Genomic DNA, 24,949 nt, shown 5'->3' on the forward strand with positions numbered 1-24,949 from the left:
AGTTCGTCTTGGTGCATGCTAATATTACCCTATATGAGAGGAAAGGGGTGAAGGAAGAAAAAAGGAAAAATCGAAGTGATGCGAGTTGATACAACTGGTTAATACGTCCACTCTCCACTAGAGGGCTGATTTTTATGTTCGATTTTATAGTCAGCTACGTTTGTTAATGACGTAGACGTCTAAATACACCGCACCTACCAATGCACGGCCTTTTAGGAGCAAACCCAGTAAAGAACAAGGCGGGGGCACTGCTATCTTTCTGCTGAGATCTTGTCAATCAGATAAAATGATCATCTACAAGGACATAATCTCTGGTATGTCTAACGGGTCTAATTATTTTTAACGTCTGACGTTTTATAGGAATAGTGTGCTAGTCAATAAGGTAACGGTCTGCACGGCTAGGCTAGCAAGTATGAACTGAAGACCGTGAAAAGGGGCCGTTTTGGTGATGCCGACGAGGCCTTGAGATGGCTAAGCTCACGCGTGCATTTATCCCTGAGTTCTTGATAATAAAATGCCAAATTTTACTTGAATGAATAGTTATATTGAGCCGAGAACCTCTAGAAGTATTTTTTTTATTATTTATTTTTTATAATCAATGTAGCCATATGCATAATGTTTGCGACCTATACCTGCCGCGTTACTTCCAGCTCTAAGGAATTTCCTGGATATTTAAATAGCAAAAAAGACGGATGACAAGTTTGTCCATGATTTGCCGACGTGAGGCCACGTTTAACGTGACACATTTAAAGACCATAGCTGCTGACAAAACAGACCAACGTTAAATTGGTTTTTGTATTTCACGTTCGACATTCATTTGATATTCGGCAAATGCCACAATGTGAATTAAAGGCCATAGCTGCTGACAAAACAGACCAATGTAAAATAGGTTTTTGTATTTCACGTTTGACATTCATTTGATATTCGGCAAATGCCACAGTGAAGAGTTATTTTAAGGACTGGTGTAAAATTACTGTTATAGTTAATTATTATAGAAACGTGTTCTTTCTTGCAATGTTCGGCCCAAGACCAACTGATACAAATGATGCCTGGCCCAGAGTTAAGTAGACTCTAAAGTACAACAGCAAAATAAAAATATTCAAAATTCCACTGGACCTTTTTTTCATGTTCTGATTTTGATATTGAAACAAATGTACATTCCACTAAATGTTAGACAATTGTAAAGGCAGGAATTCAGGCCACACTGTATGTCGGCCTTGATGGCAATGTGTGTGTTTCGTTCTTGCAAACACAGTTACTGAATCTGCATCTTAATGCACATGTCAATTCAGATGCGCTGATTTTATACAATCTGATTGTTTAAACGTATTTGGAGCAAACTGAGATGACCCGACTATCTACATGGCTCTGGTCTGGCCTACTTCCACACCCTTTGTTTACTCATGAAAATATATTCTGCATTTATAGAAAAAAACAAGAACTGGATGTCCTATCAATATTACATATGGACACCTCTAAACCAAATCGGATTCTTCCAAATAAATTGTGTGGACTTCAACCACAGTTTTTCACACATTGGTTTCCCAAGAAAATATTCCCAACATTTAGAATATCCAAAATGACATTTAATAGATGTAGTCATACTTAATGCAAGAACATAAGTAAAACCACATTTTAATGAAAAATAAACTAAATCTCATTACAAAGAAATAAAATACTGAAACATTCATAAAAAATTATATATATTTCGTATTAATTAGGAGACTTGGAGAAAATAATGTATGGAAATGGCCTGATGAAAAACATGCAGAGTATTATAAAAACAGTTCCACCTAATGTTATATGAGACTAACATGAAATGGCTATCATGTTTTCTCTTCATTTTGCAGGGGATGAAATGTTCTCTGACATTTACAAGATCACAGAATCGCCAAATGGAATTTTGTATGAAGTAGAGGGAAAGGTGCGTCTCCATTGCAAGTAGCTGTATACTGTGAGTAGATATAGTATTGGCACATAAGCACCCGTAGATGTATTTTGCATGCTGACTTTTGCATACGTCTACAGGGGCAAATAAGGTAATTAACGTATGAAGTATGAAGGTGTTCGGCTATTCGATCTTGTAAATAGTCTGAACATGTACAACATAAAACTACTGACAACTAATTAACTTATCTTCACTGCCACTTTGCATTCGTGTAAAGAAGTATGTCGTCACATTTAACCAGACACATGGACTGAGTCAGTCTTTATAAATTTGTAAGCCTATATCAGTGCTCAGTCCTTCACTATTTCCTCGACATCGTCCTTCCCACCTGTCACTGTCTCTTCCCTCTCTTCTTTCGCTCAGATGATCAGCAGGACGGAGGGCATCGACGACAGTCTGCTCGGGGCTAACGCCTCGGCGGAGGTGCAGGACGATGGCTGTGAGAGTAGCACAGTCAGCGGGGTGGACATCATCCTGAACCACAAGCTGCAGGAGACCCCCTTCGATAAGAACTCCTACAAGGCCTACATCAAGGAGTACATGAAGGCGTGAGTGTGCGCGAAAACCGAGAGAGGGGGCTTTCTATTTGTGGTTTGATTTCGTAGCTTTGGATTCCATTTTGGTGTATTCCCTGTATCTTGGCTTCCTGTCCCATATCCTGTTCAGAATCAAGTCCAAGCTGGATGAGACCAACCCAGAGAGAGTCAAGCCCTTCATGACGGGAGCTCAAGAAGAGGTGAAGAACATCATGGGCAACATCAAGAACTACCAGGTAATATACAGATCCTGTTCATCATTCTCTCTCCTTTACAACTGCGTCAGCATTGCTCACCGTTAGCTTGATAATTATGCCGATACTTTTGCTCTCTTGTGTTCCAAGTCATTAAAATAGGATGGAAGCAAGTATATTATACTTATTGCTTTTACTTTGAACTTTTACGTCTTCTGTAACCGCACATCGAGGTACGGAATGAAGTGAATTGAATTGATGACAGTGAGGTTGCATAGGCCCTGTGGATACACATTATATCAGGCCTGGAGAAAAGCTGGGACACCTATTTGCATGCTATTTTGTGATAGCTGGCAATCACAATTTGAATCATGTTAACAAGTGCACAAAGCTCTACCTTCATATTAAGTCATTTAAATGATTATGAATTTTAAGGTGTGACAAATGGTTGGTTGGGAATTTAAGATGTGATGTAAATGATGTAGAATAAAGATGTGATAAACATCATTGGGAACGTAAGGTTTGTGTAACTAACTAAGTTAACAGAGACTTGAATGTAAGATATGTTACAAGCGCTCATTAGACTGCCTAGCCAGAACGTTCCAAAATTAGGCTCATAAGAATGGGTAGGCATCCTTAAGCAGCAAGCTTTTAATGAGTTAATTAATCAAACAAGCCTTTCTCACAAGGAGCAAATAGTTCCATGTCACTTGTACACGCAACTTTCATTTCTCCATCTACCTGTTATTTGATTGTGTGTATAAACCTACATATGTCTTTCATGTTTTTTAGTTGTTTAGTGTCGCGTTCAAGACCTGTATGGCCTGTAACGATGGCTTGGTGACATGGATGTTTTTCCACCGTCTCTGTCAGTTCTATACAGGGGAGTCGATGAACCCTGAGGGTATGATAGGCCTGCTGGATTACCGTGAGGATGGCACCACCCCCTACATGATCTTCTTCAAAGACGGCCTTGACATTGAGAAATGCGTAAGAGCTTTTGACTTGTTTGGAGGCAACCACACACCCTCTGAGCCCTTTTCTTTAACCTTTTCAAAACTGCTACTGAAATCAACCAGACATGCATTTCCATTTGGGTTCTGTCCTTTGGTTCACTCCTTGCGATCCTCTTCCACCTGTCGGAGCCATGTCAGTGATGCTCTGAATCAGACTCTGCATCAGTGTCTACCCACTGGTCTGGAGCCCAGCCAGCTATACACGATGTACTGTACACAAACCTTCCTAGCCACTGACTGAGCATGCTGACACACCTTTTACTGCCAGTTTTCTAAGCCAATTGAACGGATGTTCACATAAACCCGTTTACGTATCGAATCCATATCGTAGAAAGTGCATTTAAATGTTTCTCTACCCAGAATGCTCACCTATCCTTCCTTGGTTACAGTAACATCCCGAGGACCACTGCTTTTCTATTGGAGGATGCTTCTAGATTCCGGACCGACCAGACCACTCTTTTACACAACGTTTGCAATGCAAGTTTATTTTCAATTACTTATTTAATTGGTCCTCCATGTCAGCGCTGACTTATTAAACCCACTGTCTGTATTATTACTACTATTAGTCCTAATCAGTACTATTATTAGTACTGATTAATGATTGATTATGGTATTGGATAGAATTGGATTTTTGCAGTGTTCCGGTCAAGGCCAAAGCAAAGGATGGTTCAGATAGAAACATTGAATAGAACAAACATGATACTCTGCCATGCAGAATAAGTAGTCACTGCCTTTCTGTTCTGCACATTTCTCTCTCCGACGTTTACAGTGTAATGGCTGGATGATCAAATAGTGAATTCTCTCAGGCCTCCATTAGCTGGGTTTTAAGTTCTGTAAGATCACTGGTTCTCAACTGGTGTGTCCTGACCCAAAAATCGCCCATATGACCATTGTTTGCTAAATTACGCTGAAAAAGAAATTGACCGAGGAAAGCCTGTGTTGGTGTTGAGATGACCGAGTATCCCTCCATCCATGCAATCAAAATCATCATACCATATAACACAACCCATCTTTGTTAGTGGCTTTTCAGCTCTCTTCCAGCTTAAGACTAAATACGGGAACAGAATGGACATTGAACACAAACTGAGTGGCTTTGTCGATCATCACGCCAGACACTGAAATACTGCACTATTGTTTTGTGAAATAAATGACAATGGTTCAGAAAAATAATAGTTGTGGTTGTGACTTAATGAGTAAGGACAAAATATGGGGCTAGGTCAGTTGAGAACCACTGTTAGCAATTCACTTCATTGACCCAGAAGGAAAGATAACGTGATCCCAGGATAGCTTTGGATTTCTTGATTTCAGTGTGAAAATAAAACTAACATTGAATTAAGGTACTGTTGTGCTTTCTTTTCTTTATATTCAAGTAAATACGTAAGTATGCCCAAAGTAAAAGTTATTTGAAGTACAAAACCAAACAGCACATGGAATTTCCTGAGTTGCCTACAACAACTCTTGTAAATAAGTCAAACAATGCCATGCATGTCGTCAGCAGAATCAATATGTATAGGACAGTCCAAAGTGCTGACTCACGATACAATGCCATATGAACACCAACAAGAAGGGTCTTTTTCAGATTTCAAATAGAACTCAAGAACAATCCTTCAAACGCTACACTGGCCAGGAGCCTGGAGGAACGCTACACTGGCCAGGAGCCTGGAGGACAGTGATGGCCCCAAACAAAGTGGTCCCTCCTGGGCTAGTCGCTCTTCATCTCCACCTCTTCCTCCTCCACCTTGTAGTGCCGGTACTCTGGCTTCAGTTCCCAGGTGCTCTTGTGTGTACTCTTGGTATTGTAAACCCCAATCTCTCTCAGGATCTCCTTCAGGTATGTCTGCAGGTCAGAGAGGTCCTATTAATCCAAATACCTCTGAAAACAATCCAAATGAACGGCCTCTGTTAACTATTGCTACCCTCAATTGAAAATTGTTCTGCTGTACTCTCTCTTGACCACTAGATGTCTATACTGAGCTGTTAGAAGAATTTCTTCCTGTCAAAACTTATTTGCTGTCCTTGGAAAATATTCAGGTTCCCACATTTCAGTAAACTGCAAGAGTTTATGAGTGAGGGAACCATCCAAACAGCTTCAGTGTTGTAGTCAGTCAATCAGTCCTTGCGAGTAAAACATCCCTCCAGGCCTACTCACCTATGATCATGCCATTAGAGAGGACTTGTCAGTTATTGTCAGCACCTCCATACACCCAGTTGTCTTCAGCACACTCAAGAAGTACACTCACCACAGGTTGCTTGGTAATATCCACCAGATCTTTGATGTTGTAATACTGGTGTTTCTCAAACGCAGAGAAGAGCATGTCCATCACCTGCTGTCTCTCCGCTCTCACCATCCGCCCCTCAGACTTCTTCTTCTTCTCATAGTCCAACTAGACATACAAGGACACACATGGACACAGTCTACACAGTCTGAACACCAGGGAACATGAGCTTGTCTGGGTCTTTAAAAGACATGATGGGAAGACATGCAGGAAATGGCCCAGGAATCGAACCCAGGCTCAAGTTGTAGGCGCTCTACCCGGTGAGCCACTGGGGTGCCCCTTTGCATGATGAAGTAAAGTGTCTTCCCTTACATTGGTTAAGTGGTTCGACACAGGTTTAAAGTTGTTGGTAACAGCCTTGTCCAGCTTCTGGGACAGACGAACCGGCTTGGAGGACTCAGCAATATGCAGCCTGTGGAGAGGGCAGCAGGGAGTAACACACAAACTCAGGCTGACAAGTAAGACATCACAACAATGCAGAGGAAAAAAACAAATCTATATATTGAATAGTAACTTACCGCACAATTTTTTTTTTTTTTTAAGGAAACCTATTTGGCAACCAAAAAGTTACTGACTAATGCTACCTTTCACACAAAAGTGGAAAGACAATATGATTGCTGTGATACTAGTGCAATAATTGACATTGAATGGCCTGTAATTAAGTCTCAACTAAAGATGATAATTGCAGTGTCAAGGAGCACGTTACACTACATTGTTGATGCACCTTTTTCTGAACTCTCACTATTAGTCTTAGGTCAATCAAGGTGAAAATGACTAAGATAATGGTAACCATTCAAGTGATTAATTAAATGGCAATTTTCATGAGGAAGTACCCTGAGAGCTAATCTGTTTCATCAACAGTAAGTCCAAGTCTAGAAGTGAACAGCAGGTTGGTGTAGATTTGAAGGTTTAACAAGATTAAAACCTCACTTCTTTAGCTTCATGTAGTTTTCGTTGACAACAGGTCTGCACTCTGCTCTCTGAACCACCATTCCCTCCAGACATATCTTATCTGGAAAATACATCATCCTTTAATCACACACACCGAATGGTCAGAGATAATTAATATAGACTTGCTGAAAGGAACACATACAATATATAAATAATAATAACATGCAAACAGTCCATTAGAAAACAGGGAAGCAAGAGTATATACATTTCCGTCTACAGTTTGATATGTGTACAGTATAGTATGTAGTACAATACACTAATATTTCAGAGGACTGAATTATTAAATTGCATTTCAACGTGTGAGCAACTGAACAGTTGGTGAGTAACTCAATCCCTGCCAGTCCAAAAAGAAAAACATTCATCCAAATTCATGTTTGGCTGAATGGCACCCCTTGACAAAACAACAGACACAGAACACTACACACCTCACGAGGGACTCCACCACCTGACCTCCACACTGCACACTCACCAGGGCTGCTCTCCAAACCAACAGCTTGACATTTCACAAGTTTGTGATTCACCTATTCTGGTGCAGCTGCCTTTGTCCTGTTCTGCTATTGTTGGTTTGTCTTGTTGATATCTTTTGTGGGATCCTGGGCTCATGGATTCGAACTGGTTTGATCCAGACAGCCAAGCCTGGGTCGGAACAGCTCCAGGATCCAGTTGGTGAGCGTTGGCGTTTATCGCTGGTCAGAACATTTGCTGTTGTATCGTCACTACCTCTCATGTCTCCTCTGATTCAGAATGATTCAAAACTCAGAATGCAGATCTCTAAAAGAACAAAAAAGGCTTCCAGCCCTGTAGTCATGAAAGAGGTACAGTACCAGTCAAAAGTTTGGACATATTTTCCTTGAGAAAAGGCTCTATATATAATATGCTCCTTGCAGCCCCAGAGACTGTCACTTGCACTCACACAAATTATTTTCAGTGTCATGACCATTTAATCTGCAGTGCCATTTTAAACATGGACATGTACCCGTTTCCAAAGGCCATGTTTGTGTAGTTGGAATTTGAGAGAAAACGTTACAGAGTTCTCTCATTAATATACTGTGAATCTTTGCCTTTTACACAAATGGCCACAATTATGTGCAATTATTGGGCGATGAGTATCGCAACGCACGTCAGTGGAACTCCATAAACACACCCACACACACACACAAACATTCGACTTTGCTAAAACCTCCATCTGCACATTAGCCACAAGCTAGGGTCAACTGAGGTCAAGGCTGTGAGGGGGAGAGAAAATGGGATTTATTTCACTCTACTCACTCTCTCCTTCCCTCCCTCTTCCCCTTTATTCACTGCAGGCTCCATCTCTCTACCAGCACCAGAACCATCTCCACCATCTGGCTCCTCATGGCAGCAGTCCTCCATGCAGCTACAGTTGGTTTCTCTGAATTACAACCCTGGTTGGTCCTCAGGGACACAGCTACGTAAGAGATATATGCCCTGCAAACACAGAGTTGGATGGAAAGAGAGAGACAGTTTAGAAAGGGGGGGGGGAGAGAGAGAGAGAGGTCAGAGAGAGAAGTGGGAGGACAGAAGAGAGGGATGATGCCAGAGCGGGGGAGCAAAGGGATAGAGCGAGAGAGAGAGCGAGCGAGAGAGAGAGACAGAGAGAGGTGGAAAAGAGTAGCGGGAGGGGGAGTGACCACAGCACTTGTAGCTCAAGGCTGTGGAGATGAAAGACAGGTTGAACTTTTCCATTGTCTTTTTAACCTTGCTGGAAAACCTACTGGTCTCAAGGGAGAAAGTGGTGAAGTGAAAAATCGAGAAATGAGAGAGTACAAGTGGTAGAAATATGTGAAACAGAAAATGCTGAGAGGTGGAAAGGTCCATCTTCCACCCCCTCCTCCTCTCCTACCACCTCTAACCTCCATCTGCTCCTAGGAACCGCGAGTTGCGTTCCAACCTTGGCAAGCAGAGCCACAATCCAGACCCGAGCCTCCTACCAGTGTTCCCTTGGCGTCTCCATTGATCTCACATTGGAATATCCCAACAACAAAGTACTTGGACTTCCAACAGATATCTCAAAGCCTTTGCCAAATTCAGCTCAAAAATAAATAAAAATGAACACATCGAAATTCTCCCGAAACAAAAACAAATGGTTTTGAAAGAAAGTGTCAGCTGTAAATGGAGCCCTTGGCAGAAGTTAATGCAGTGTGGATTTGGCGTCGTTCAGCCTTGAGGAGGCAGAGCAGGGACAAAGACAAACACAGAGAGAGGGGGAGGGAGAAAGAGACTCAGATGTACACACACACACACACACACACACACATAACCGACAATAGTGACAGATCTTCAACAGTAGTCCAGTTGTCCGTCCCCCCCTACACACACACACACACACACCCCAAGCAGTTACCAAGTCTAATGGCACGCACACACACACAAACCCTTGGATGTTTTATTCTTAGGGCTCCTGTGTGCCTATCTGAGGAGATGTGCAGTGACAGACTGCCCTAGAGCCATCTCATCTGACTAGCCTTAGCTATAAATAATTTAAAGGGATGGAGCCGATTTGGAAGGACCATCGATACCATCCACAAACACTGGCAGTTTGTAGGGGAAGCAGGGGACGGGAGGCGGGGACACTTCTTTTGCTCCTGTTCACACCGTAACTTCAGCCTTGCGCCGCTGCCACCTGTGACACTGTGGCGGGGTTCTTCTCCTCTCAAGAAGCCCTGTTTGTCGAGATGAACATCAAGAGTCTGGCACGCACACAGAGAGCCGGCACACATCTCATACATGACTATTTTAAGTGGTTGCCATGCCAGCTTCACAGCGGTTTGTGAGTCAACACTGGAGCTTAGTCTTACAGAAACGTCATGAATAAATCAACAGCTTAGTAGATACAAATATGTACCGTTATTAGCAAGTGGAAATAAGATATGATGATAGTGCCCTTATTTTACTTTCCAGGGAAAACACGGACGTTCGACATTTTGCTGTTAAGTTATCTTCTACAATATGTTACAATTATCTCTCCTGATTATCCTTCATTGAGGCTCAGAGGGAAAGCAGGTCATCCGCCCACCATCTCTTTTACCAATCCGAGGCTTCGTTTGCAATTCAAATGAAAGAATGACTCTAATCACATCATGATTAGAGACCACGATTGAAACGCCTCGTCCATGAGCTGGTGTCACCCGCATGTCAGTTCTGGTGAGCATTCGCTCACTCGAACACATAGGATCTAACATGACAGATGTACATACTGTATGTAGTCCCCCACTTCAAAATACACACACACACACACACAACCCTGCAGCTTTTGAGTCGCCATCACCACATTCAAACACACTGTGAGACACTGCATCTTAACTGACAAGGTAGGGATCCTTCTATTGACTGCATTTCAGCAGTATGTGTGCCTATTCTGTGGAGCTAATAACATAAGGCACCACTTATCGCCTGCCTTTGGCATTCAGTTGCTGCATCACTGTCGTGACATTTTAGACCTGTTGCATACCTCAGATACGGATCGGCTGGTTCAGCCCTCAGCCGGGGGCGGGGGCGGGGGGGGGACCCTCCAGACCTGGATCTGCACAGACCTGGATCTGCACAGATCTGGATCTACACAGTGGATTATGAGGGCTGGAGCTACACTCAAACAGAGTTCACTTCAACGGAAGAGCTGGCGGAGGAAATCTTTCTTCTTCCCCCCCCTCGTGTGATGATGACATGACACATTGCCTGACTGCAGTGTTTATGTTAGCGACAGCTCTGCTTCCAGAGTGAGAGAAAGAAAAGAGAGAGTGAGAGAAAACCAAAAAGAGAAAGTAGAGAACGAGGGGGTGTCGTAGACGGAGTATGGAGAGGGTGAGAGAGAGCGAGAGAGCTAGCGAGCGAGCGAAAGTTAAGTCACACAGGTTGTATCTCGTAACAAAAGCGGTTTGCCAATGCTATGAACCAGCAGAAGCAGGCCCAGAGAGCCAAGCCGGATGCTAGGGCCCAATTACCCGTCCCCTGAGGTGAGGGCCTGGAGGATATGGACTAATCAAAGTCTTTACCTCAGAACTAGTCTGCTGTCTGCAGTAATCAGGCCGTTTCCTCCACAGGATCTCAAGCGGACAGACGCACATAGAGAAAAGGGACATAGCAAAGAGACTAACTAACGATGGACGATGGAGATGGACAAACAGAATAAATAAATACATTCACAGGCACACACAAAAACATCCTTTGAAACGCAACCTCTTAATTAAGTTAACACGGCTAAATGCCTTCCCTAAATAAAGTCAGATGAATCAGAACACATTTACAGCCAGATAACATGTTATGAGTCATGTCTAGGAATAAAACCTTTCTTCCCACTTATCCCCAAGGCTCTGATACACTGGAGACTTAGTACTGTGTGTGTGCCCAGCTCAGGGCAGTACCGTAAACAGATGGTTTAAACCACAGGTCTGGATACTGAGGATTTCTATGGCCAAGAAAAACACTTTCACCATCAGATTACTGCTGTAGCCAAGACACTTTCACACCACCAAGATTACACTACCGCATCCCCCTGTCCATCTGGAGGCTGGAGCTGTGTGTATGTGTTGGAGGAGGCTGGTGGCTCTTTATTATGTTCCCCATTGTGGGCCGTGTGTGTGTGGAATGTGTATAGATCGTCGGTGTGTGTATGAGGGAGAGAGATTGGGGCCCTCCCGTGGTCTCACGTGGCGAGGCGCAGCAGATGAGCCTTTTCTTCAGATGAGGGGTAATTAGAGAGAGGGGGAGGGAGAGAGAGATGTGAGAGAGAGAGAGAGAGAGAGAGAGAGAGAGAGAGAAGCAGCCCCTTTCCCTTTGAGTGAGTGAGTGAGGGAGAGCAAGCAAGAGAGAGAAAATGCACTCTCTCTCTCTCTCACACACACACATTCCCAGTCTCCTCCCTCTCTGTGACGAAGTGGCCCTCCCTCCAGAGGAGCAGCAGAGAGGCGGCCAGAGGGAGAGGAGGAGGAGGAGGAGAGGGAGGGAGGGACAGAGAGAAAAGCACCGAGCAGCAGACTCAGCTGACTGCCAGTGCGCTCGGCGCTCCTCATCAAGTAACAATCCTTCTGCACTGCCATCGCACACGCTCCGCAAATCTACCCCCCCCCCCCATACCCAATCAAGTCTTCCACGGCACGGCCACACGCGCACAGACCTCGTTGCCGTGGGCTGCGGGTGAAGACGGCGGTCAGGGAAGGCCGGAGCGAGCAGGAGAGGCATGGAATGGAACCTCAAAAGGATGGAGAGTGAACTGAGGCAGATCAACCCAGACTTGCTCCAGCCCAGCAAGAGCTTCAAGAAGCCTTCCTCTGGCACCATCACTCTCAACGTCGGGGGCTTCCTGTACGCTGCCCACCGGACCACCCTAACCCGCCACCACGGCTCGGTCCTGGACGAGCTGGCCTGCGGGAAGAAGGCCGTCCAGCATACCGACTCCATGGGCAACCCCTTCATCGACCGCGACGGGCCCGTGTTCCGGCACATCCTCAACTTCCTCCGAACGGGCGACCTGCAGCTGCCCGATGACTTCCGGGAGGCGGGACTTCTGCGACGGGAAGCGGAATTCTACCGGCTGAGTGAGTTGGTGGAGGCGGTCGCGGAGTGGGAGGGCCAGCGGGCGGCCCAGCGAGAGCCCGCCTTCCTCGAGGTGACCGACAGCCACGAGAGGTCGCAGGGCCTCAAGGTGTACTGCAGCGATCCCGCCTTCATCGAGAAGGTCAAAGGTCGCCTGGTGCAGATCTCCAAGTCGCGCCTGGACGGCTTCCCCGAGGAGTTCGAGGTGTCGTCCAACGTGATCCAGTTCCGCCACTTCATCAAGTCGGAGCCGGGCTCGCGGCTGGTGCTGAAGCAGGACAGCACCTTCCTGTGCACCCTGGAGTGTCTGAAGCTGGAGACGGTGATGCTGGCCCTGCGAGGGGGCTTCCGACTCATCACCAGCCTGGACAGCAGCAGGGGGTCCGTGGTGGTTGCAGAGGCCCTGCACTTTGTCAAGTAGAGGGCGGGGGAGGGAGAAAGAGGGGAGTGGAGAGGGTATGGAGACGAAGGGGACGGGGACGGGGACGGGGGGGGGGGAGAAATGCCTCACGCCAAATTCCGTGGTTCTTAACAAGTGGCACGTCTTCTAGGTTCGAAAAAAGGGATGTCTTGAATCTTAATCGAAGGTGAGTGGAAATGTTAGATTGTCTTTCGCACAGCTCGCCTGCAAAGTTTCGCCAGTGCATTTCAAGTGCTTGTTAAAAAACGAATCTGTTCATGCTTCTCACAAATATATCAACAGTTTTAAATGTGCGTCTTTGCAAGCAGGCAATGAGCGAGAATATCTCTTATAGCTCCTACAATAAACCAAACATCATCTTTATCGCCATAATGCTATCTAGAAAAGTTCTTGCCATACTACTAACTCCATACTGCTAACACTCCATAAAAGGGCTAGGGTTTGTCGTCAACACCAGGAAGCCTACCTCCAACCCCTCCTTGCTGGAGAGAAAGGATGAGCCCCCATCACAGAATTAGTTAGATCCTGCTAATATGTTTTACAGGTCAAACTATTTCCTCATGGTTTTTGCGATGTCATTGGCAAATAAGGATTTAGTCTATGACATCCACCACCTCCGAGAACACTGATACCACTGCAGGACAACAAACATTACATCATTTAGATTAACGTTCTGGACAATGTTTCCAATATGGCTGCTTCCCCCTGTCTTGATGTGTACAGTGAGGTATTAGAATATGTGGTATTGTTGTTCTTCCCTGTTGCTGTATTTAGGTTGAGTTCTGTGACCGAGCTTTTTCTCTGCAGCCTGAGGGGCATGTGAAACCATTGGAGATAGCGTACTGACTGTTACTGCCAACCCAACACCACTCTTCTAGAAAGTTCTTATCCAAGCCAGATTGAATGAGGCAATGTGGGATGAATATCATCTTAAAGAGTTTGGATTGAGCATGTGCATGTGCACTGGCATGAAAAGACGAAAGCAAATTTGTGACTGCTAGTGCTGTGAGCAACTGTGAATTACCCTGACGTGTTCTTTTCGATATCTGAATGTTTTACACAAAATAAAAGTCATAAATATTGGCAGTCATCTTGTGGTTTATTCTGTCAAATGATATATGTATGGAATGTACACATATATGCAGAACATTTCTAGTGAACTGGTCAATAACATGCCTTCCAATAAAGTACTGTTTTTCCATGTACACTTAAATTGGTCACAATTCATTAGGTTGGCTTCTAATGAATTGCATACATCCAATCTCAATTTAAGCCCCTTCCAATTCCTCCTCCACTTTTCTGGTAAATAAATTCAGTAATCCCTAGCCAGAACCTAAACATTCACAAAATTGTGTCCGAGTACATCACAATTCCTCCCACCACAATCAAAGGAAACCCTGAGTTAATCCCTTGAACTGTTCTCTGATAGTATCTTAAGGTTTGTGTTTGTAAGATTGCCCATCTTAATCCCAACACAGTAGGGTTCACTGCAAGAACACGACAGGTTCACCTCTGAAGATAAGTAGCTCTCTCCCATCAATATATTCCTAAAGATGTTTTATCTGGAAGAATCCTTCTATGAGGCTGACAACCATCACTAAGAACTCTACCGAAAATGTATACAACACCAATCAATCACAGATGATTTTTTATGTCAGGAGGGCTGCCTGGAAATTGTGCTGGTATGACTGTGTCATCACTGTGACAGAGACATCACAGAGGCATCGTTCCAGAGGATTCCTTTGGGAGCTCTGCTCTATCCATCTCCCCAGAATTGGGATTAAACTGGGGGATATTTTAAGAAATGGGCCAGGCGGTTCAATAAAACTTGTTTCCTTCCCTCAAGGTGGACCTCTTTTTATATTATGACATATGTATGAGAGACATGCTCTCTATGTGTGTCATCAATTTATGTCATCACATCCACACATCCACTAAAAATAGAAGTATTCCATACTTCTACTAGTTTTCCCAGATGGGGTAACAAAGCAGTTTACTATAGTAGTGAATCAGTGACGAAAACTGAAATACCGCCTTTGTGACTAGTCAGAAATGTTTACTCTTTCTCTGAAGGTATGCCAGCCAGACATGCTGAAGTTTACTCTTAAACAGTACGTCCCTCTTACATCTTGTTGCTAATCGCTTCTCAAGAGGCTTTAAAATGTGCCATTCCTTTGCACTGAGGTAGTTACGACAACAGAAAAAGAGAAGATATTAATTATTGTATTATTGTTAATTATTATTAACAGGTTTAAAAAGCCTATGCAACACTGTGTGTGTGTGTGGTCTGGGGTTACTATAAGATGCCCAACACTGGAAAGTCCGTCTCTCCACACCAGAAACCATCTGCTATGAGGAACTCTGTCGTCAGACCCCTCCTTATGACACACATGTTCACACACGGATAGCGGCAATCATGTTGGCATCTTGCACTTTGTCTTCCTCTCTCTCTCTCTCTCTCTTCCTCACACCCACATACAAACACACACACAAGAGCCTCCCTTTGCCAACCGTCGACCAAAGAAGACATCAAACCAAAGCTTTTTAATTGCAGATCAAGTTCATCCATTTTTGATGAGACCCCGGCGCTTATTAGTCGTTAGCTCTGACTGATGCCAAACTCACCCACAGGTGGCAGCGAGAGAGGGGGAGGAGGACAAGGAGAGGAGAGAAATGAAAGAGAGAAGAGATGGGGGAGGGACACCAAAAATTAGAGGGGGGGGTGGTACATTAAACCTAGTCAAAACATCTAGCAGATAAATATTCACAGATTATTCACGCTCTCTCACCTGTTGCTGGGCAAACTCAACTCCTACATCCCACTCTAAGCTGCAGTCACCCCCTCCTTATCACATTTCCATGGCTGTGTAGTCTAAGAGGATGACTAATGTCCCTCACACATCGTATGTAACTCCTTAAGGGACAGGTCCGACCTCCAACAATCTCCCCGTCTTCCTTCCTTTCTCTCTCCCTCTCTCGCTCTTTTTCCCCTCTACCTCCCCCCCCCCCATCTCTCTCCCTGCCCTTCTCTAAAGGGTAAGTAAAAGGATATGGGATGTAGATACAGTGGGGAAAGGTCGGCCAACGAGATGAGAAGCAGCTGTAACAGACAGGAGGACAAGGAGGATGGGGAGAGAGGGATGGGAGGGACAGCTGTGCATCACCCGCCTCTCTCCTCCTCCGTCTGCGTGGCTGAGAGGGACACAAGTGGCACTCTGCTTAACAAGCCCAGAGAAAATAGGAGCCATTAGTCTGAGTCGGCCAGGGTCAGAAGACACATGTAGGACCTGTCACATAGCAGTGCTTCAAGGGCTTATGCTATTACACATCCAGAGCAAGCAGGCATGGCCAATCACAGCTAGTTTGTCAAAATAAGGGTGTGCTATGAAGTTAAGGTTTTTCAACAACTTGCTAATTAAGAACCAAAGCCATTTACTCTCTGTTCCATCTGCAATAGTACAATGATAAATTCAAATTCTGATCTTTCCCACTGAATGGACTGCATATTTCAATTAATATAAGGAATGTTGGCACCTCTAAACCCTTTCCTTTGTCAGCCTATCTGAAGAACCTTTCATTTTCAGGAGAATTTTCAAAATGTTATAAACCTCAGCATTCTACAGAAGCTTTGACTAAACATTCCAGGCAGAGTACAGTGCAGCCGTTGATGATAGGAGAAAAAAAATCACAATTTCCCCTGAACATTGCACACTGATTGTTCCAAGGGTCACGTGGTTCCTTTATGCATGTGCGGAGGGCATACGAACATCTATTTCAGGAGACTAATGAAGATCTGTTCGCAGTCAAGACTTTCTGTGAGGAACAACAGCTGCTCTGCCTTCCTATTCATCTCCACACAGGCAAGCTCCTTTCACATGCCAATCCAGCTTTCTGTGATGTGACGAGGGGATGAACAGCGGGCTAGCCCTTTAATTGAGGTTGCAGCTGAGGGGCAAAGGGTTGCAGCGGCGGGGGGGGGGGGGGGGGCGGGAACTGAGGTAGACACTGCCAGGTAACGAGCACTCTGTCTCGCGTTTCAGTATGTACAGTGCCTTCTCCTACGAGCACCCAAGCATGCACCTCCACAAACCCAGAGTGACAGCTTTGACATGAATCATACAAAGCAGATCTGAAGTACTATGGCGAAGTTGCAACAACCATGTCTGAGGGCTATACTACTGATCATTCTATGAAGCCAAGTAGCCTACATCACAACCACCTTTGTGGACAGGTTTTTTTTCTCTCTGTTTGTGTGCTTATGCTAAGAATGCTGTAGCCTGCAGTTTATGTGGCTGGAGATGCCTTCTGAGGCTTTAGAAAATCATATGAATGGAGTATAGAGAGACTATTGGCAGAATACTGGAGTCTGGTCATGACCTAGTATTGTGAGTGCACATCTACTAAACTGTGACTCAGATGCTGAGGTATACATCTATGCCATTTAAACTGCCAATGATACATAAACAGGATTTGGAGGATAATTGTTTTCTTTTTTTCAACTGAAGGGGAGCCAGGCATTCTCAGTACAAACTGCCTGAAGAAAAACCTGCCAGAGGAGCAGCATCGTTCAACAACAAATTACTTGAAGAACAGGGCAGGTGTGAACTTTACACAGCGCAATTAGAAACTCACTGGAGGAGAGATGGCTGCACTGACATGATTCTGAATCACAGTCGCACAACTACAGGTGGGTTTGGCTTATTTCCAGTTCATGTATGCTACAAGACAAAGAGACTGGGTCTCTGGCTGAATTCTCGTCTGCTGTAATAACAGAGTAGGCAGTATGATTAGAGATGATCCATCTCTCTGTCTCACTCTCAGGAAGAGGAGCCAGGATTGTACTCAAACGTTGAGGTAAATCTGGAACACACAATGAGAAACAAATGTAATTCATACTAGGAAATGCCTTACTCCGTCACCCATGACCTAGAAGAGAGATGAAGACTGGGGAAGGGGAAAGGAGAGAGGAAGAGGTGTAAAAGGAAAGAGAGTACGTGAAAGAAGGAAAGCATGAAAGAGAAGGAGGGTGAAGATAAAATATGAGTTTGTTTATGCATTAAGAGAGTGAAAGTGTGAGATAGAGAGGGAGGAATGGGCTTTCACCAGTACAGTACATTTCAGATGGGCCTCTATTCACCGTCTGCCAGTTTCTGTGGCTAAGCTTGTTGCTAGGCAACCACTTAATCAATACCTGCGACTTGCTAGCCAGGCAGAGCTCTAGGCGAAAAAACCACACACACTTAAGCATTAAATTACAAAAGCCAACTGCCACTGACATCTCTTACACATGTGAATTACTGTTGCAAAATCATTATTGGTGCAATTTTCACTGTTTCTGGTGCTGCTCACATTTAGCCATGATCCTCAACAGCCAATCTCAGCATCCTTTAGCAGATAGCATCCATAAACGCTATTTAGTTATGAGACTATGCACACTATTAGGAGTCACACATGCATGAAGGTGCATGTGGGTGCACATGATAACAGGGATGTAACATGCAAGCATACTTAACCCCCCCAAAACGATTTCCTCACAATATCTGTAGGCCTACCACAGAGAAAGGGCAAAAAATGGGCAGTTTACAAACGATATGTTACAGCATTTCAGCTAGTCAAATGAAAATCCTTCCATTTCATTATAACACGATTTGTTATGACACTGCCGTGTGTCAACTCAAGTCTCAGTTTACACAAGCAAAAGGAAGACATTAGTGAAGATGGCTGGCATGTTGGTATGGAATACATAGCACACCTTGTTTGGCCCACTACTTTGTAGCCATTTCCTGCTATAAGACTTTTACACTTTCAAGTTGAATTGTGCTAGTTGCGGATGAATCTGTTTCGAGACTAACCTGTGGAGCTCTCAGAGTACACAGCCAGGGTCTGTCCCCCCACTGTCTGCATGGTGAAAGGACAGTCCCTGGGGATATGCAGCGACTCAGCTTTCTCCCCCAGGCCTGACGGGGATGTCAGATCCTCACTCAGCGTAAAGGAGACCTGAGGAACACAGACACCCATATAAAATGGACATTAAAAACCCTTAGGGAGCATCACTGCCTTTCTAAACATGTTTTCTGTTCATCACAGAAGTTGTTGCTTCAAGTCTCCAAAGTGAAGTGTTTCATGTTTACACTTAAGCCCCATCACAAAAACTGAAGCATACTAAAGTTACTGAGTGTAAACCATGATCACGTCGTTGAAAACGTTACTAGTTTACAGTGACACCACGTGGTAAACCCCTGTCAGATATAACATGATCTTACCTCTGATTTCCCTTGCTTCCTTAAAATGTAGGACATGTTCAACACGTTAGACAAATACAGTGTTCAAGTAGCCTATCTTCTTCAATCAAATGTTTGTTGGCATGAAATATAATGCATACTTTCCAATGTTTAGCTTTCCGACCTCTCCCTTCCCCGATGCCTTGGCCCATTGTTGTGAAAGGTATTTGGGAACCTGTATGCGGTAAGAAGAATAGGCATCAATTAATCAATACCTTTCATGGTGAGTTAAGTTACGTAACACCGCTGAACGGTTGGACTGGCTCCCGCTAGGTTTTACAATCCATCCAGAAATGATTTATTGTTTACAAACCTTAACTAGCCATACACCGGCGTTTTTTTTTACTCCAGTCAAATCAACCTCCGTTTTTTTATCTGCCATGATTGTAACAGTAAATCTTTCTCTTCACAACCTAATAACTACTTTGCACGTGCTGCACGATAACAACGACTGAGTGGTGGCAAATTGCAAGTCACTAGTAGGAACAATACACGCCACGAAATCCAATGCATTTGAATTGAATGGCCTATACTACCACCCTGTGGCGAATAGACAGCTTGATAGCCTTAAGTATGTTTCAAGTTCATTCTGTTGATAGCTCTAGTCCACACGTGTTCAAGATGTGACCAAGAAGAAGCATGCTAAAATCTAGCTAGATATCTGAAGCACAATAGACTCTCTTCAGGAGCCCAAAGGCCTGCCAGAACCCATTGCTCACCACATTCATATATACCTGCACCACATCAAGCCCATCACGTGGCAGGCCTACTGCTACTAGACACTGCTCCTATCATCACATATGAATGTACTGGAATTCCTAGAGCATGATTCCTCTGGTTATGAACTGAGCTACAGACAGAGTTGACCGGGCAGCTATAATGTTGAATCTAGAAACAGTGGGAAATTAACTGTGATTCTGTAAATCTCCTATTTCTTTTCTTCTATACCATAGCAATGAGGAAGAGGCAGTCACACATGGATTCATTCACTATACACGCAAACCACCCCAATAAACACACAATTTCAAGCCTTTTTTTTTTTTAGTTATTTTTGTGTGACTTCACAAAGTTGGAAAAATATGCTGACAATCCCTATAATAGAAAATAGATTTAGATTAAAATTTTCACCATTCACCATTCAAATTAACCATTACTCAGGGTTCCTCATGGATTACGTTACGGGCTACATACAGTAATGCTCCTTTGGCCGCCCATCTAAAGAATGCAAAGTCCAGTAAACAGTACTAAGTAACAATCAAATGCAATTTTGTTGGGAACCACACTCCTCTAAAATAGATAAGACTTCATCAATATTGTCCATCATCACCATGGTGATGTCTCAGCAGTGCTGAGAACATGGAACACTGTGACTACTACAGATACACATATGGTTGCCAGGAAACCAGTCCCTCAGAGAAAATCCTTGAGTGATTACCCAATGGGCTTTCTTTTTTTTTTTACCCAAGGAGAATTTCATTGCTCACATAATGAGATCTGCAGATGAAGAGGAAAGACTAAAGTGGAGTCAAGTGGCTGAGCGGTTAGGGAATCGGGCTAGTAATCAGAAGGTAGCTGGTTTGATTTCCGGCTGTGCCAAAATGACGTTGTGTCTTTGGGCAAGACACTTGCCTCGGGGGAATGTTCCTGTACTTACTGTAAGTCGCTCTCGATAAGAATGTCTGCTAACTGACTAAATGTAAAGTAATTTAGCACTAATTCATCACTCATGTGGAGTGCTGTTCTCCTTCACACAATTCCTGTTTACCAATGGGTAATGGATATTTCACCAGCACAGGATAGTGAATGGTGATGGCATTATGTAGCAATGTTGTTCTTTGAGATTTAAGAGTTATGTGAATAAATAGTGTGCAGCCTGACAGTAATAAAACCATGTTTCAACTGATGGCATTAACTAGCAACTGTCATAGATTGTTAAACAGAGATGTAATGCTGTCTCTGCTCTTCAAATTAATACTTTTATCTGTCCTGGCTAGGGTTTAATGTAACCTGACTCACCAGAAAGTTGGTTTAATGTTCCCATTTGGGAAGTTGTCCTTGGAAACTTTTTGGAAAAGGGCAGGCACGTTAAAAACAACTACTAAGCAGGTGATTGAATGAATCCTCTAAAACCATGTAGCAAACTTCACCCATACTCCGTAGCTGCCAGTAGTTCCTCGTGGGCCACTGATTGGTCTGAGCCACTGTGGTTCGGTCACAAATAACTTCAAGCTTGGCAAGATAAATTCTTGTGTGGTTGTGATCTCACAAATCCATCTCTCTCTAAAATGACAGGTGTCTGTGTAGCCTCCTTACCACCAGATCTGACATATTAGGAACCTATTAGCTGTCTATATTGGTAAGTATCTCTAGTGCATAGTTGCTGTCCTTGTGTGGTGGTGGTGTGTGTTCAAATTCACCCTAATGCAAAGCTGGAGAACATTTTCTCCTCCATTATTATACAAACTAGATACATCAATTGTGTTCACTTTTTTAACAATCGTACAACTTACTAAATGTTTTATTTAAGCTTTCTTATGAATAGATAGCACTTCTTGGCAGTGATTCCTTGAATGCATTATGTCACTTAAGTAGGGTAGAATATAGTTTTGCTGCTTTCTGCATCATTTCTGATGGGGTGTGTCACCCCATGATATTTAACTGTTGGTAGATATTACCTTGTGGGCTTCACTCTGCTTGCTTGTGCTTCTGAAGTCAGTTAATTATTGAGGAGTATAGAACTGGAAGTCAGATGGCTGAGCAGTTAAGGAGTCAGGCTATTAATCAGAAGGTTGTTGGTTCGATTCCTGGCCCTGCCAAATTACATTGTGTTCTTGGGCAAGGCACTTCACCCTACTTGCCTCGGGGGAATGTCCCTGTACTTACTGTAAGTCTCTCTGTATAAGAGCGTCTGCAAAATATAACTGTGCATACTGGTTCACCCAGAACAGAGTAAAGGAAACCTTTCTCTTCTCACATAGCATATTCCCACAAGCATTATACCCTATTCAGAAAACATTGACAGGTTATAGTGTGTTTAAAAGTTACAGTACTGTTATTGATTTTGCCAGCTTGGTCAGTGAACAACCCTTGAGATTCTGGGACTGGACACATAAACCCATTGTAAGGCTGGGTGTCACCCTAAACCCACCTCTCGTGCTAAAATCTGGAGTTGCAGCTTGATGGGTCTCACACCTCATTCTGTAACTTACTGTTGCATTGCTAGTCATGTGTTGATAAGTAAGGCTGTTCAAAATGTTAAACATACCAAAGAACGATTCTTAATACATAGAAATAGTTCTATTTTGGGAAATTTTAGGAATTTACATTACAAGGTTGTGAGGCTACTCTTTTAATTTTTTACAAAATGTTTGCTTTTTTACCATAAAAGTTGCTCTTTTCCAGCAGTGCTGTGGAAGTTTGGTGCACCAGTTAGCTGTGGGAAGAAAAGCTCATGAATGAATGTGCTGGGCCTGGGTATTTAAAGACCTAGTACAAAAGACACTTTCTGCTAGGAGGGCCATCCAACAAAAATAACCATGGCATACAGGCTGGCTGGCCCTGCTTACCATTGGCTCCCATTCAGACAGGCCAGGCTCAGTGGACACAAGCCCCAGACAGGGGGCCTGGGACCGGCACAGACACACTCCCCCGCATCACTGGGCATGGCCTGCTCCTCTCCATGCCCTAAGCCTCTGTTGTTTCAGGAATTTCACCTCTGCTTACCACCACACTGCAGCTCTCTCTCTCTCTCTCTCTCTCTCTCTCTGTGCTTTGATATATAGAAACAAATTACAGTTGGGCTATGGCATCTAGATTTTGATGGTGTGTTAGGTTACTGTTGTTGTATCCATGCCAGTGCACAGTCATCATTTAACTGAAAGCCAAAAAACCTCTTTCTAAAATACCAACAAGGTTACAGGAAGAATTTTTTTTTTCTGTGTTTACCAGTCTTTCAGAAGGAAGGTCAGCAGCAAGGATAGCCTTATCATTCCCAGAAATAATTGTTTACGAAATGAAAGCAGACCCCAGTATATAAATTGACCATTATTGGTGGGGTAGCACAATAGTCCTCTGTGTTTTTTGTTGTGGAGTGCCAGCGTGATTTAAAGCTGCTGACAGCACCAGACGCTTACATTGCATTAGGCTCTCGCTGGCTCTCTCCCTCCGTCATTTGTATGGCTGGGTACAGCCTGTCTGCCTGCCTGGACTGGCCTCAGCTTGCCTGCCAGTCATTCACAATGGGTGCATGGTTCATTTGGGATAGCCACATGTTCTCTTTCTCTCTCTCTCTCTCTCTCTCTCTCTCTCTCTCTCTCTCTCTCTCTCTCCTCTTTCTCTTTTCTCTCTCCATCTCTTTCTCTCTCTATATCCCTCCCCCACCGTTGCCCTTTATCTTTCAGTTAAACCTCCTACTCCGCCTCTCCACCTACTCATTCTTTCCTCCTGGTATCACTGTCCCGCAATCCTTGCCCTTTTCATGTTCCCCATCACTCATATGTTTGACAACGTCCCACCTGTGTGTAGCAGCCCTGAGGGGCCCTTGCTGTTTTCATGAAGTGACAGGTGGTTATGACTTAGCAGTCACATGAGAGGAGATGAGATGCGAGAAGCAGAGAGAAGTAAGGACAGGTAAGAAGCAGAAATGATAGAAGGATAGAAGATGCATGGTAACTATTGATAGACATGATCATTTTGATGGTCTTATATTCTAAACAAATCTTCTATGACAGATCTATTTACAACTGTTTTTGGTCCCCATGGCAGCCCACGTTTTCCTGAATGAAACAGAAAGCACAGGAACACTAAGTGTTGGAAGTGCTCACATTCACAAAGCTACTCTTGTTGACATGAGAGGTCAATGACCTTATACACCTACACACACACACACACACACACACACACACACACACACACACGCACACACACACACACACGCACACACACACAGGTCTACTGCTTTAAAGCAATATAACCTGTTTTTGATTTGAAATCAACTAGGGCACAACATTAACGTTCATAAACAGAGCAAGTGAAATTGTTTCATAAATACTAGTGCTACATGTTGCGGAATGTAAGGGAGTCCCTAACAATACCCGCATGTAGAATAATCTTCAGTGCCGTGTGCAGTACATGTGTCTGGTTGTTCTATTCTGTCTAGAGAGAGATCTAGCACCTCTCTGCATGCTTTTGTTTCAGTTAAAAAAAAGAGAAAAAAAAGAAACACACACAGAATAGATCTTGTTGTTTGTGTTGCCGTTGTTTTGTTTGCAACTAAACAATTTGTTTTTGTGTTTTTGACTAGAATAAGTTTTACATTGACCAGACAGTGTGGAGAAAAATGTACTTCAATTGACGGAAGTACAAGACAGTCCGGTAATTTTAAAGCAATCGTTTAGGGGCATACACCTGACCTGGGTAATCAACCGAATATATCATATCTTATGTAGAAGTATAGGTTTTTTTTTCAAACGTGGGTGAGACATCTTCTTCTAAATAACTGAGGATGCAGCCGTTAAATATTATTTTCTTAATACAAAGTGTGGGTGTGTGTGTGTGTTGGGGGTGTGTGTGAGATCTTATGTCAGGACAGGAGTGGACCACACCACTCGGTAAATTCCGGACTAAGTTCACAAAACTCGTTTTTTTCCGGAAAATCATTGCTTTACCCCGCTGCTCCCCAGACCTCTTTATGTCTGGCTGCTAAGGGCGACAGTAGCCATGCGCGGTCGCCATGTTATCAAGCAAGTACTCCACCCCCTTTGGTCTCGTCACC

The 24,949-nt window shown here is 43.8% G+C and overlaps 3 protein-coding genes and 1 long non-coding RNA gene across 6 annotated transcripts; 3 read left to right on the plus strand and 1 right to left on the minus strand.

Annotated features, from left to right (window-relative positions):
- Positions 1 to 157: 157 nt before the first annotated feature.
- On the plus strand, positions 158 to 5,030 carry LOC146234165 (translationally-controlled tumor protein homolog). Of its 2 annotated transcripts, XM_084689082.1 has the most exons (6): positions 158 to 314; positions 1,851 to 1,924; positions 2,312 to 2,496; positions 2,615 to 2,720; positions 3,552 to 3,668; positions 4,084 to 5,030. In XM_084689082.1, the coding sequence occupies exons 1-6, from the start codon at positions 287 to 289 to the stop codon at positions 4,084 to 4,086; spliced, it is 513 nt and encodes a 170-aa protein (XP_084545208.1). In that variant the 5' UTR covers positions 158 to 286; the 3' UTR covers positions 4,087 to 5,030. The 2 variants fall into 2 exon arrangements, with proteins under 2 accessions (XP_084545208.1, XP_084545209.1); XM_084689083.1 differs by lacking the exon at positions 158 to 314 and having other exon boundaries at positions 1,851 to 1,954.
- On the minus strand, positions 4,468 to 19,856 carry gtf2f2b (general transcription factor IIF, polypeptide 2b). 2 transcript variants are annotated; one of them, XM_084689080.1, is made up of 8 exons: positions 19,490 to 19,856; positions 19,278 to 19,351; positions 19,159 to 19,177; positions 18,748 to 18,892; positions 6,901 to 6,982; positions 6,283 to 6,382; positions 5,935 to 6,078; positions 4,468 to 5,531 (listed from the first exon to the last, which is right to left on the minus strand). In XM_084689080.1, the coding sequence occupies exons 1-8, from the start codon at positions 19,556 to 19,558 to the stop codon at positions 5,397 to 5,399; spliced, it is 768 nt and encodes a 255-aa protein (XP_084545206.1). In that variant the 5' UTR covers positions 19,559 to 19,856; the 3' UTR covers positions 4,468 to 5,396. The 2 variants fall into 2 exon arrangements, with proteins under 2 accessions (XP_084545206.1, XP_084545207.1); XM_084689081.1 differs by lacking the exon at positions 19,159 to 19,177 and having other exon boundaries at positions 19,490 to 19,854.
- Positions 7,530 to 10,223, plus strand: LOC146234167 (uncharacterized). The gene is made up of 3 exons (XR_014741644.1): positions 7,530 to 7,736; positions 8,229 to 8,354; positions 8,812 to 10,223. It is a non-coding gene; the product is annotated as an uncharacterized LOC146234167 (long non-coding RNA).
- On the plus strand, positions 12,119 to 12,895 carry kctd4 (potassium channel tetramerization domain containing 4). The gene has a single exon (XM_084689079.1). The coding sequence runs from the start codon at positions 12,119 to 12,121 to the stop codon at positions 12,893 to 12,895; it is 777 nt and encodes a 258-aa protein (XP_084545205.1).
- Positions 19,857 to 24,949: the final 5,093 nt, after the last annotated feature.

This window comes from Hypomesus nipponensis, chromosome 23, assembly GCF_054491055.1.
Source record: "Hypomesus nipponensis isolate SF chromosome 23, ASM5449105v1, whole genome shotgun sequence".
Classification (NCBI taxonomy): Eukaryota; Metazoa; Chordata; class Actinopteri; order Osmeriformes; family Osmeridae; genus Hypomesus; species Hypomesus nipponensis.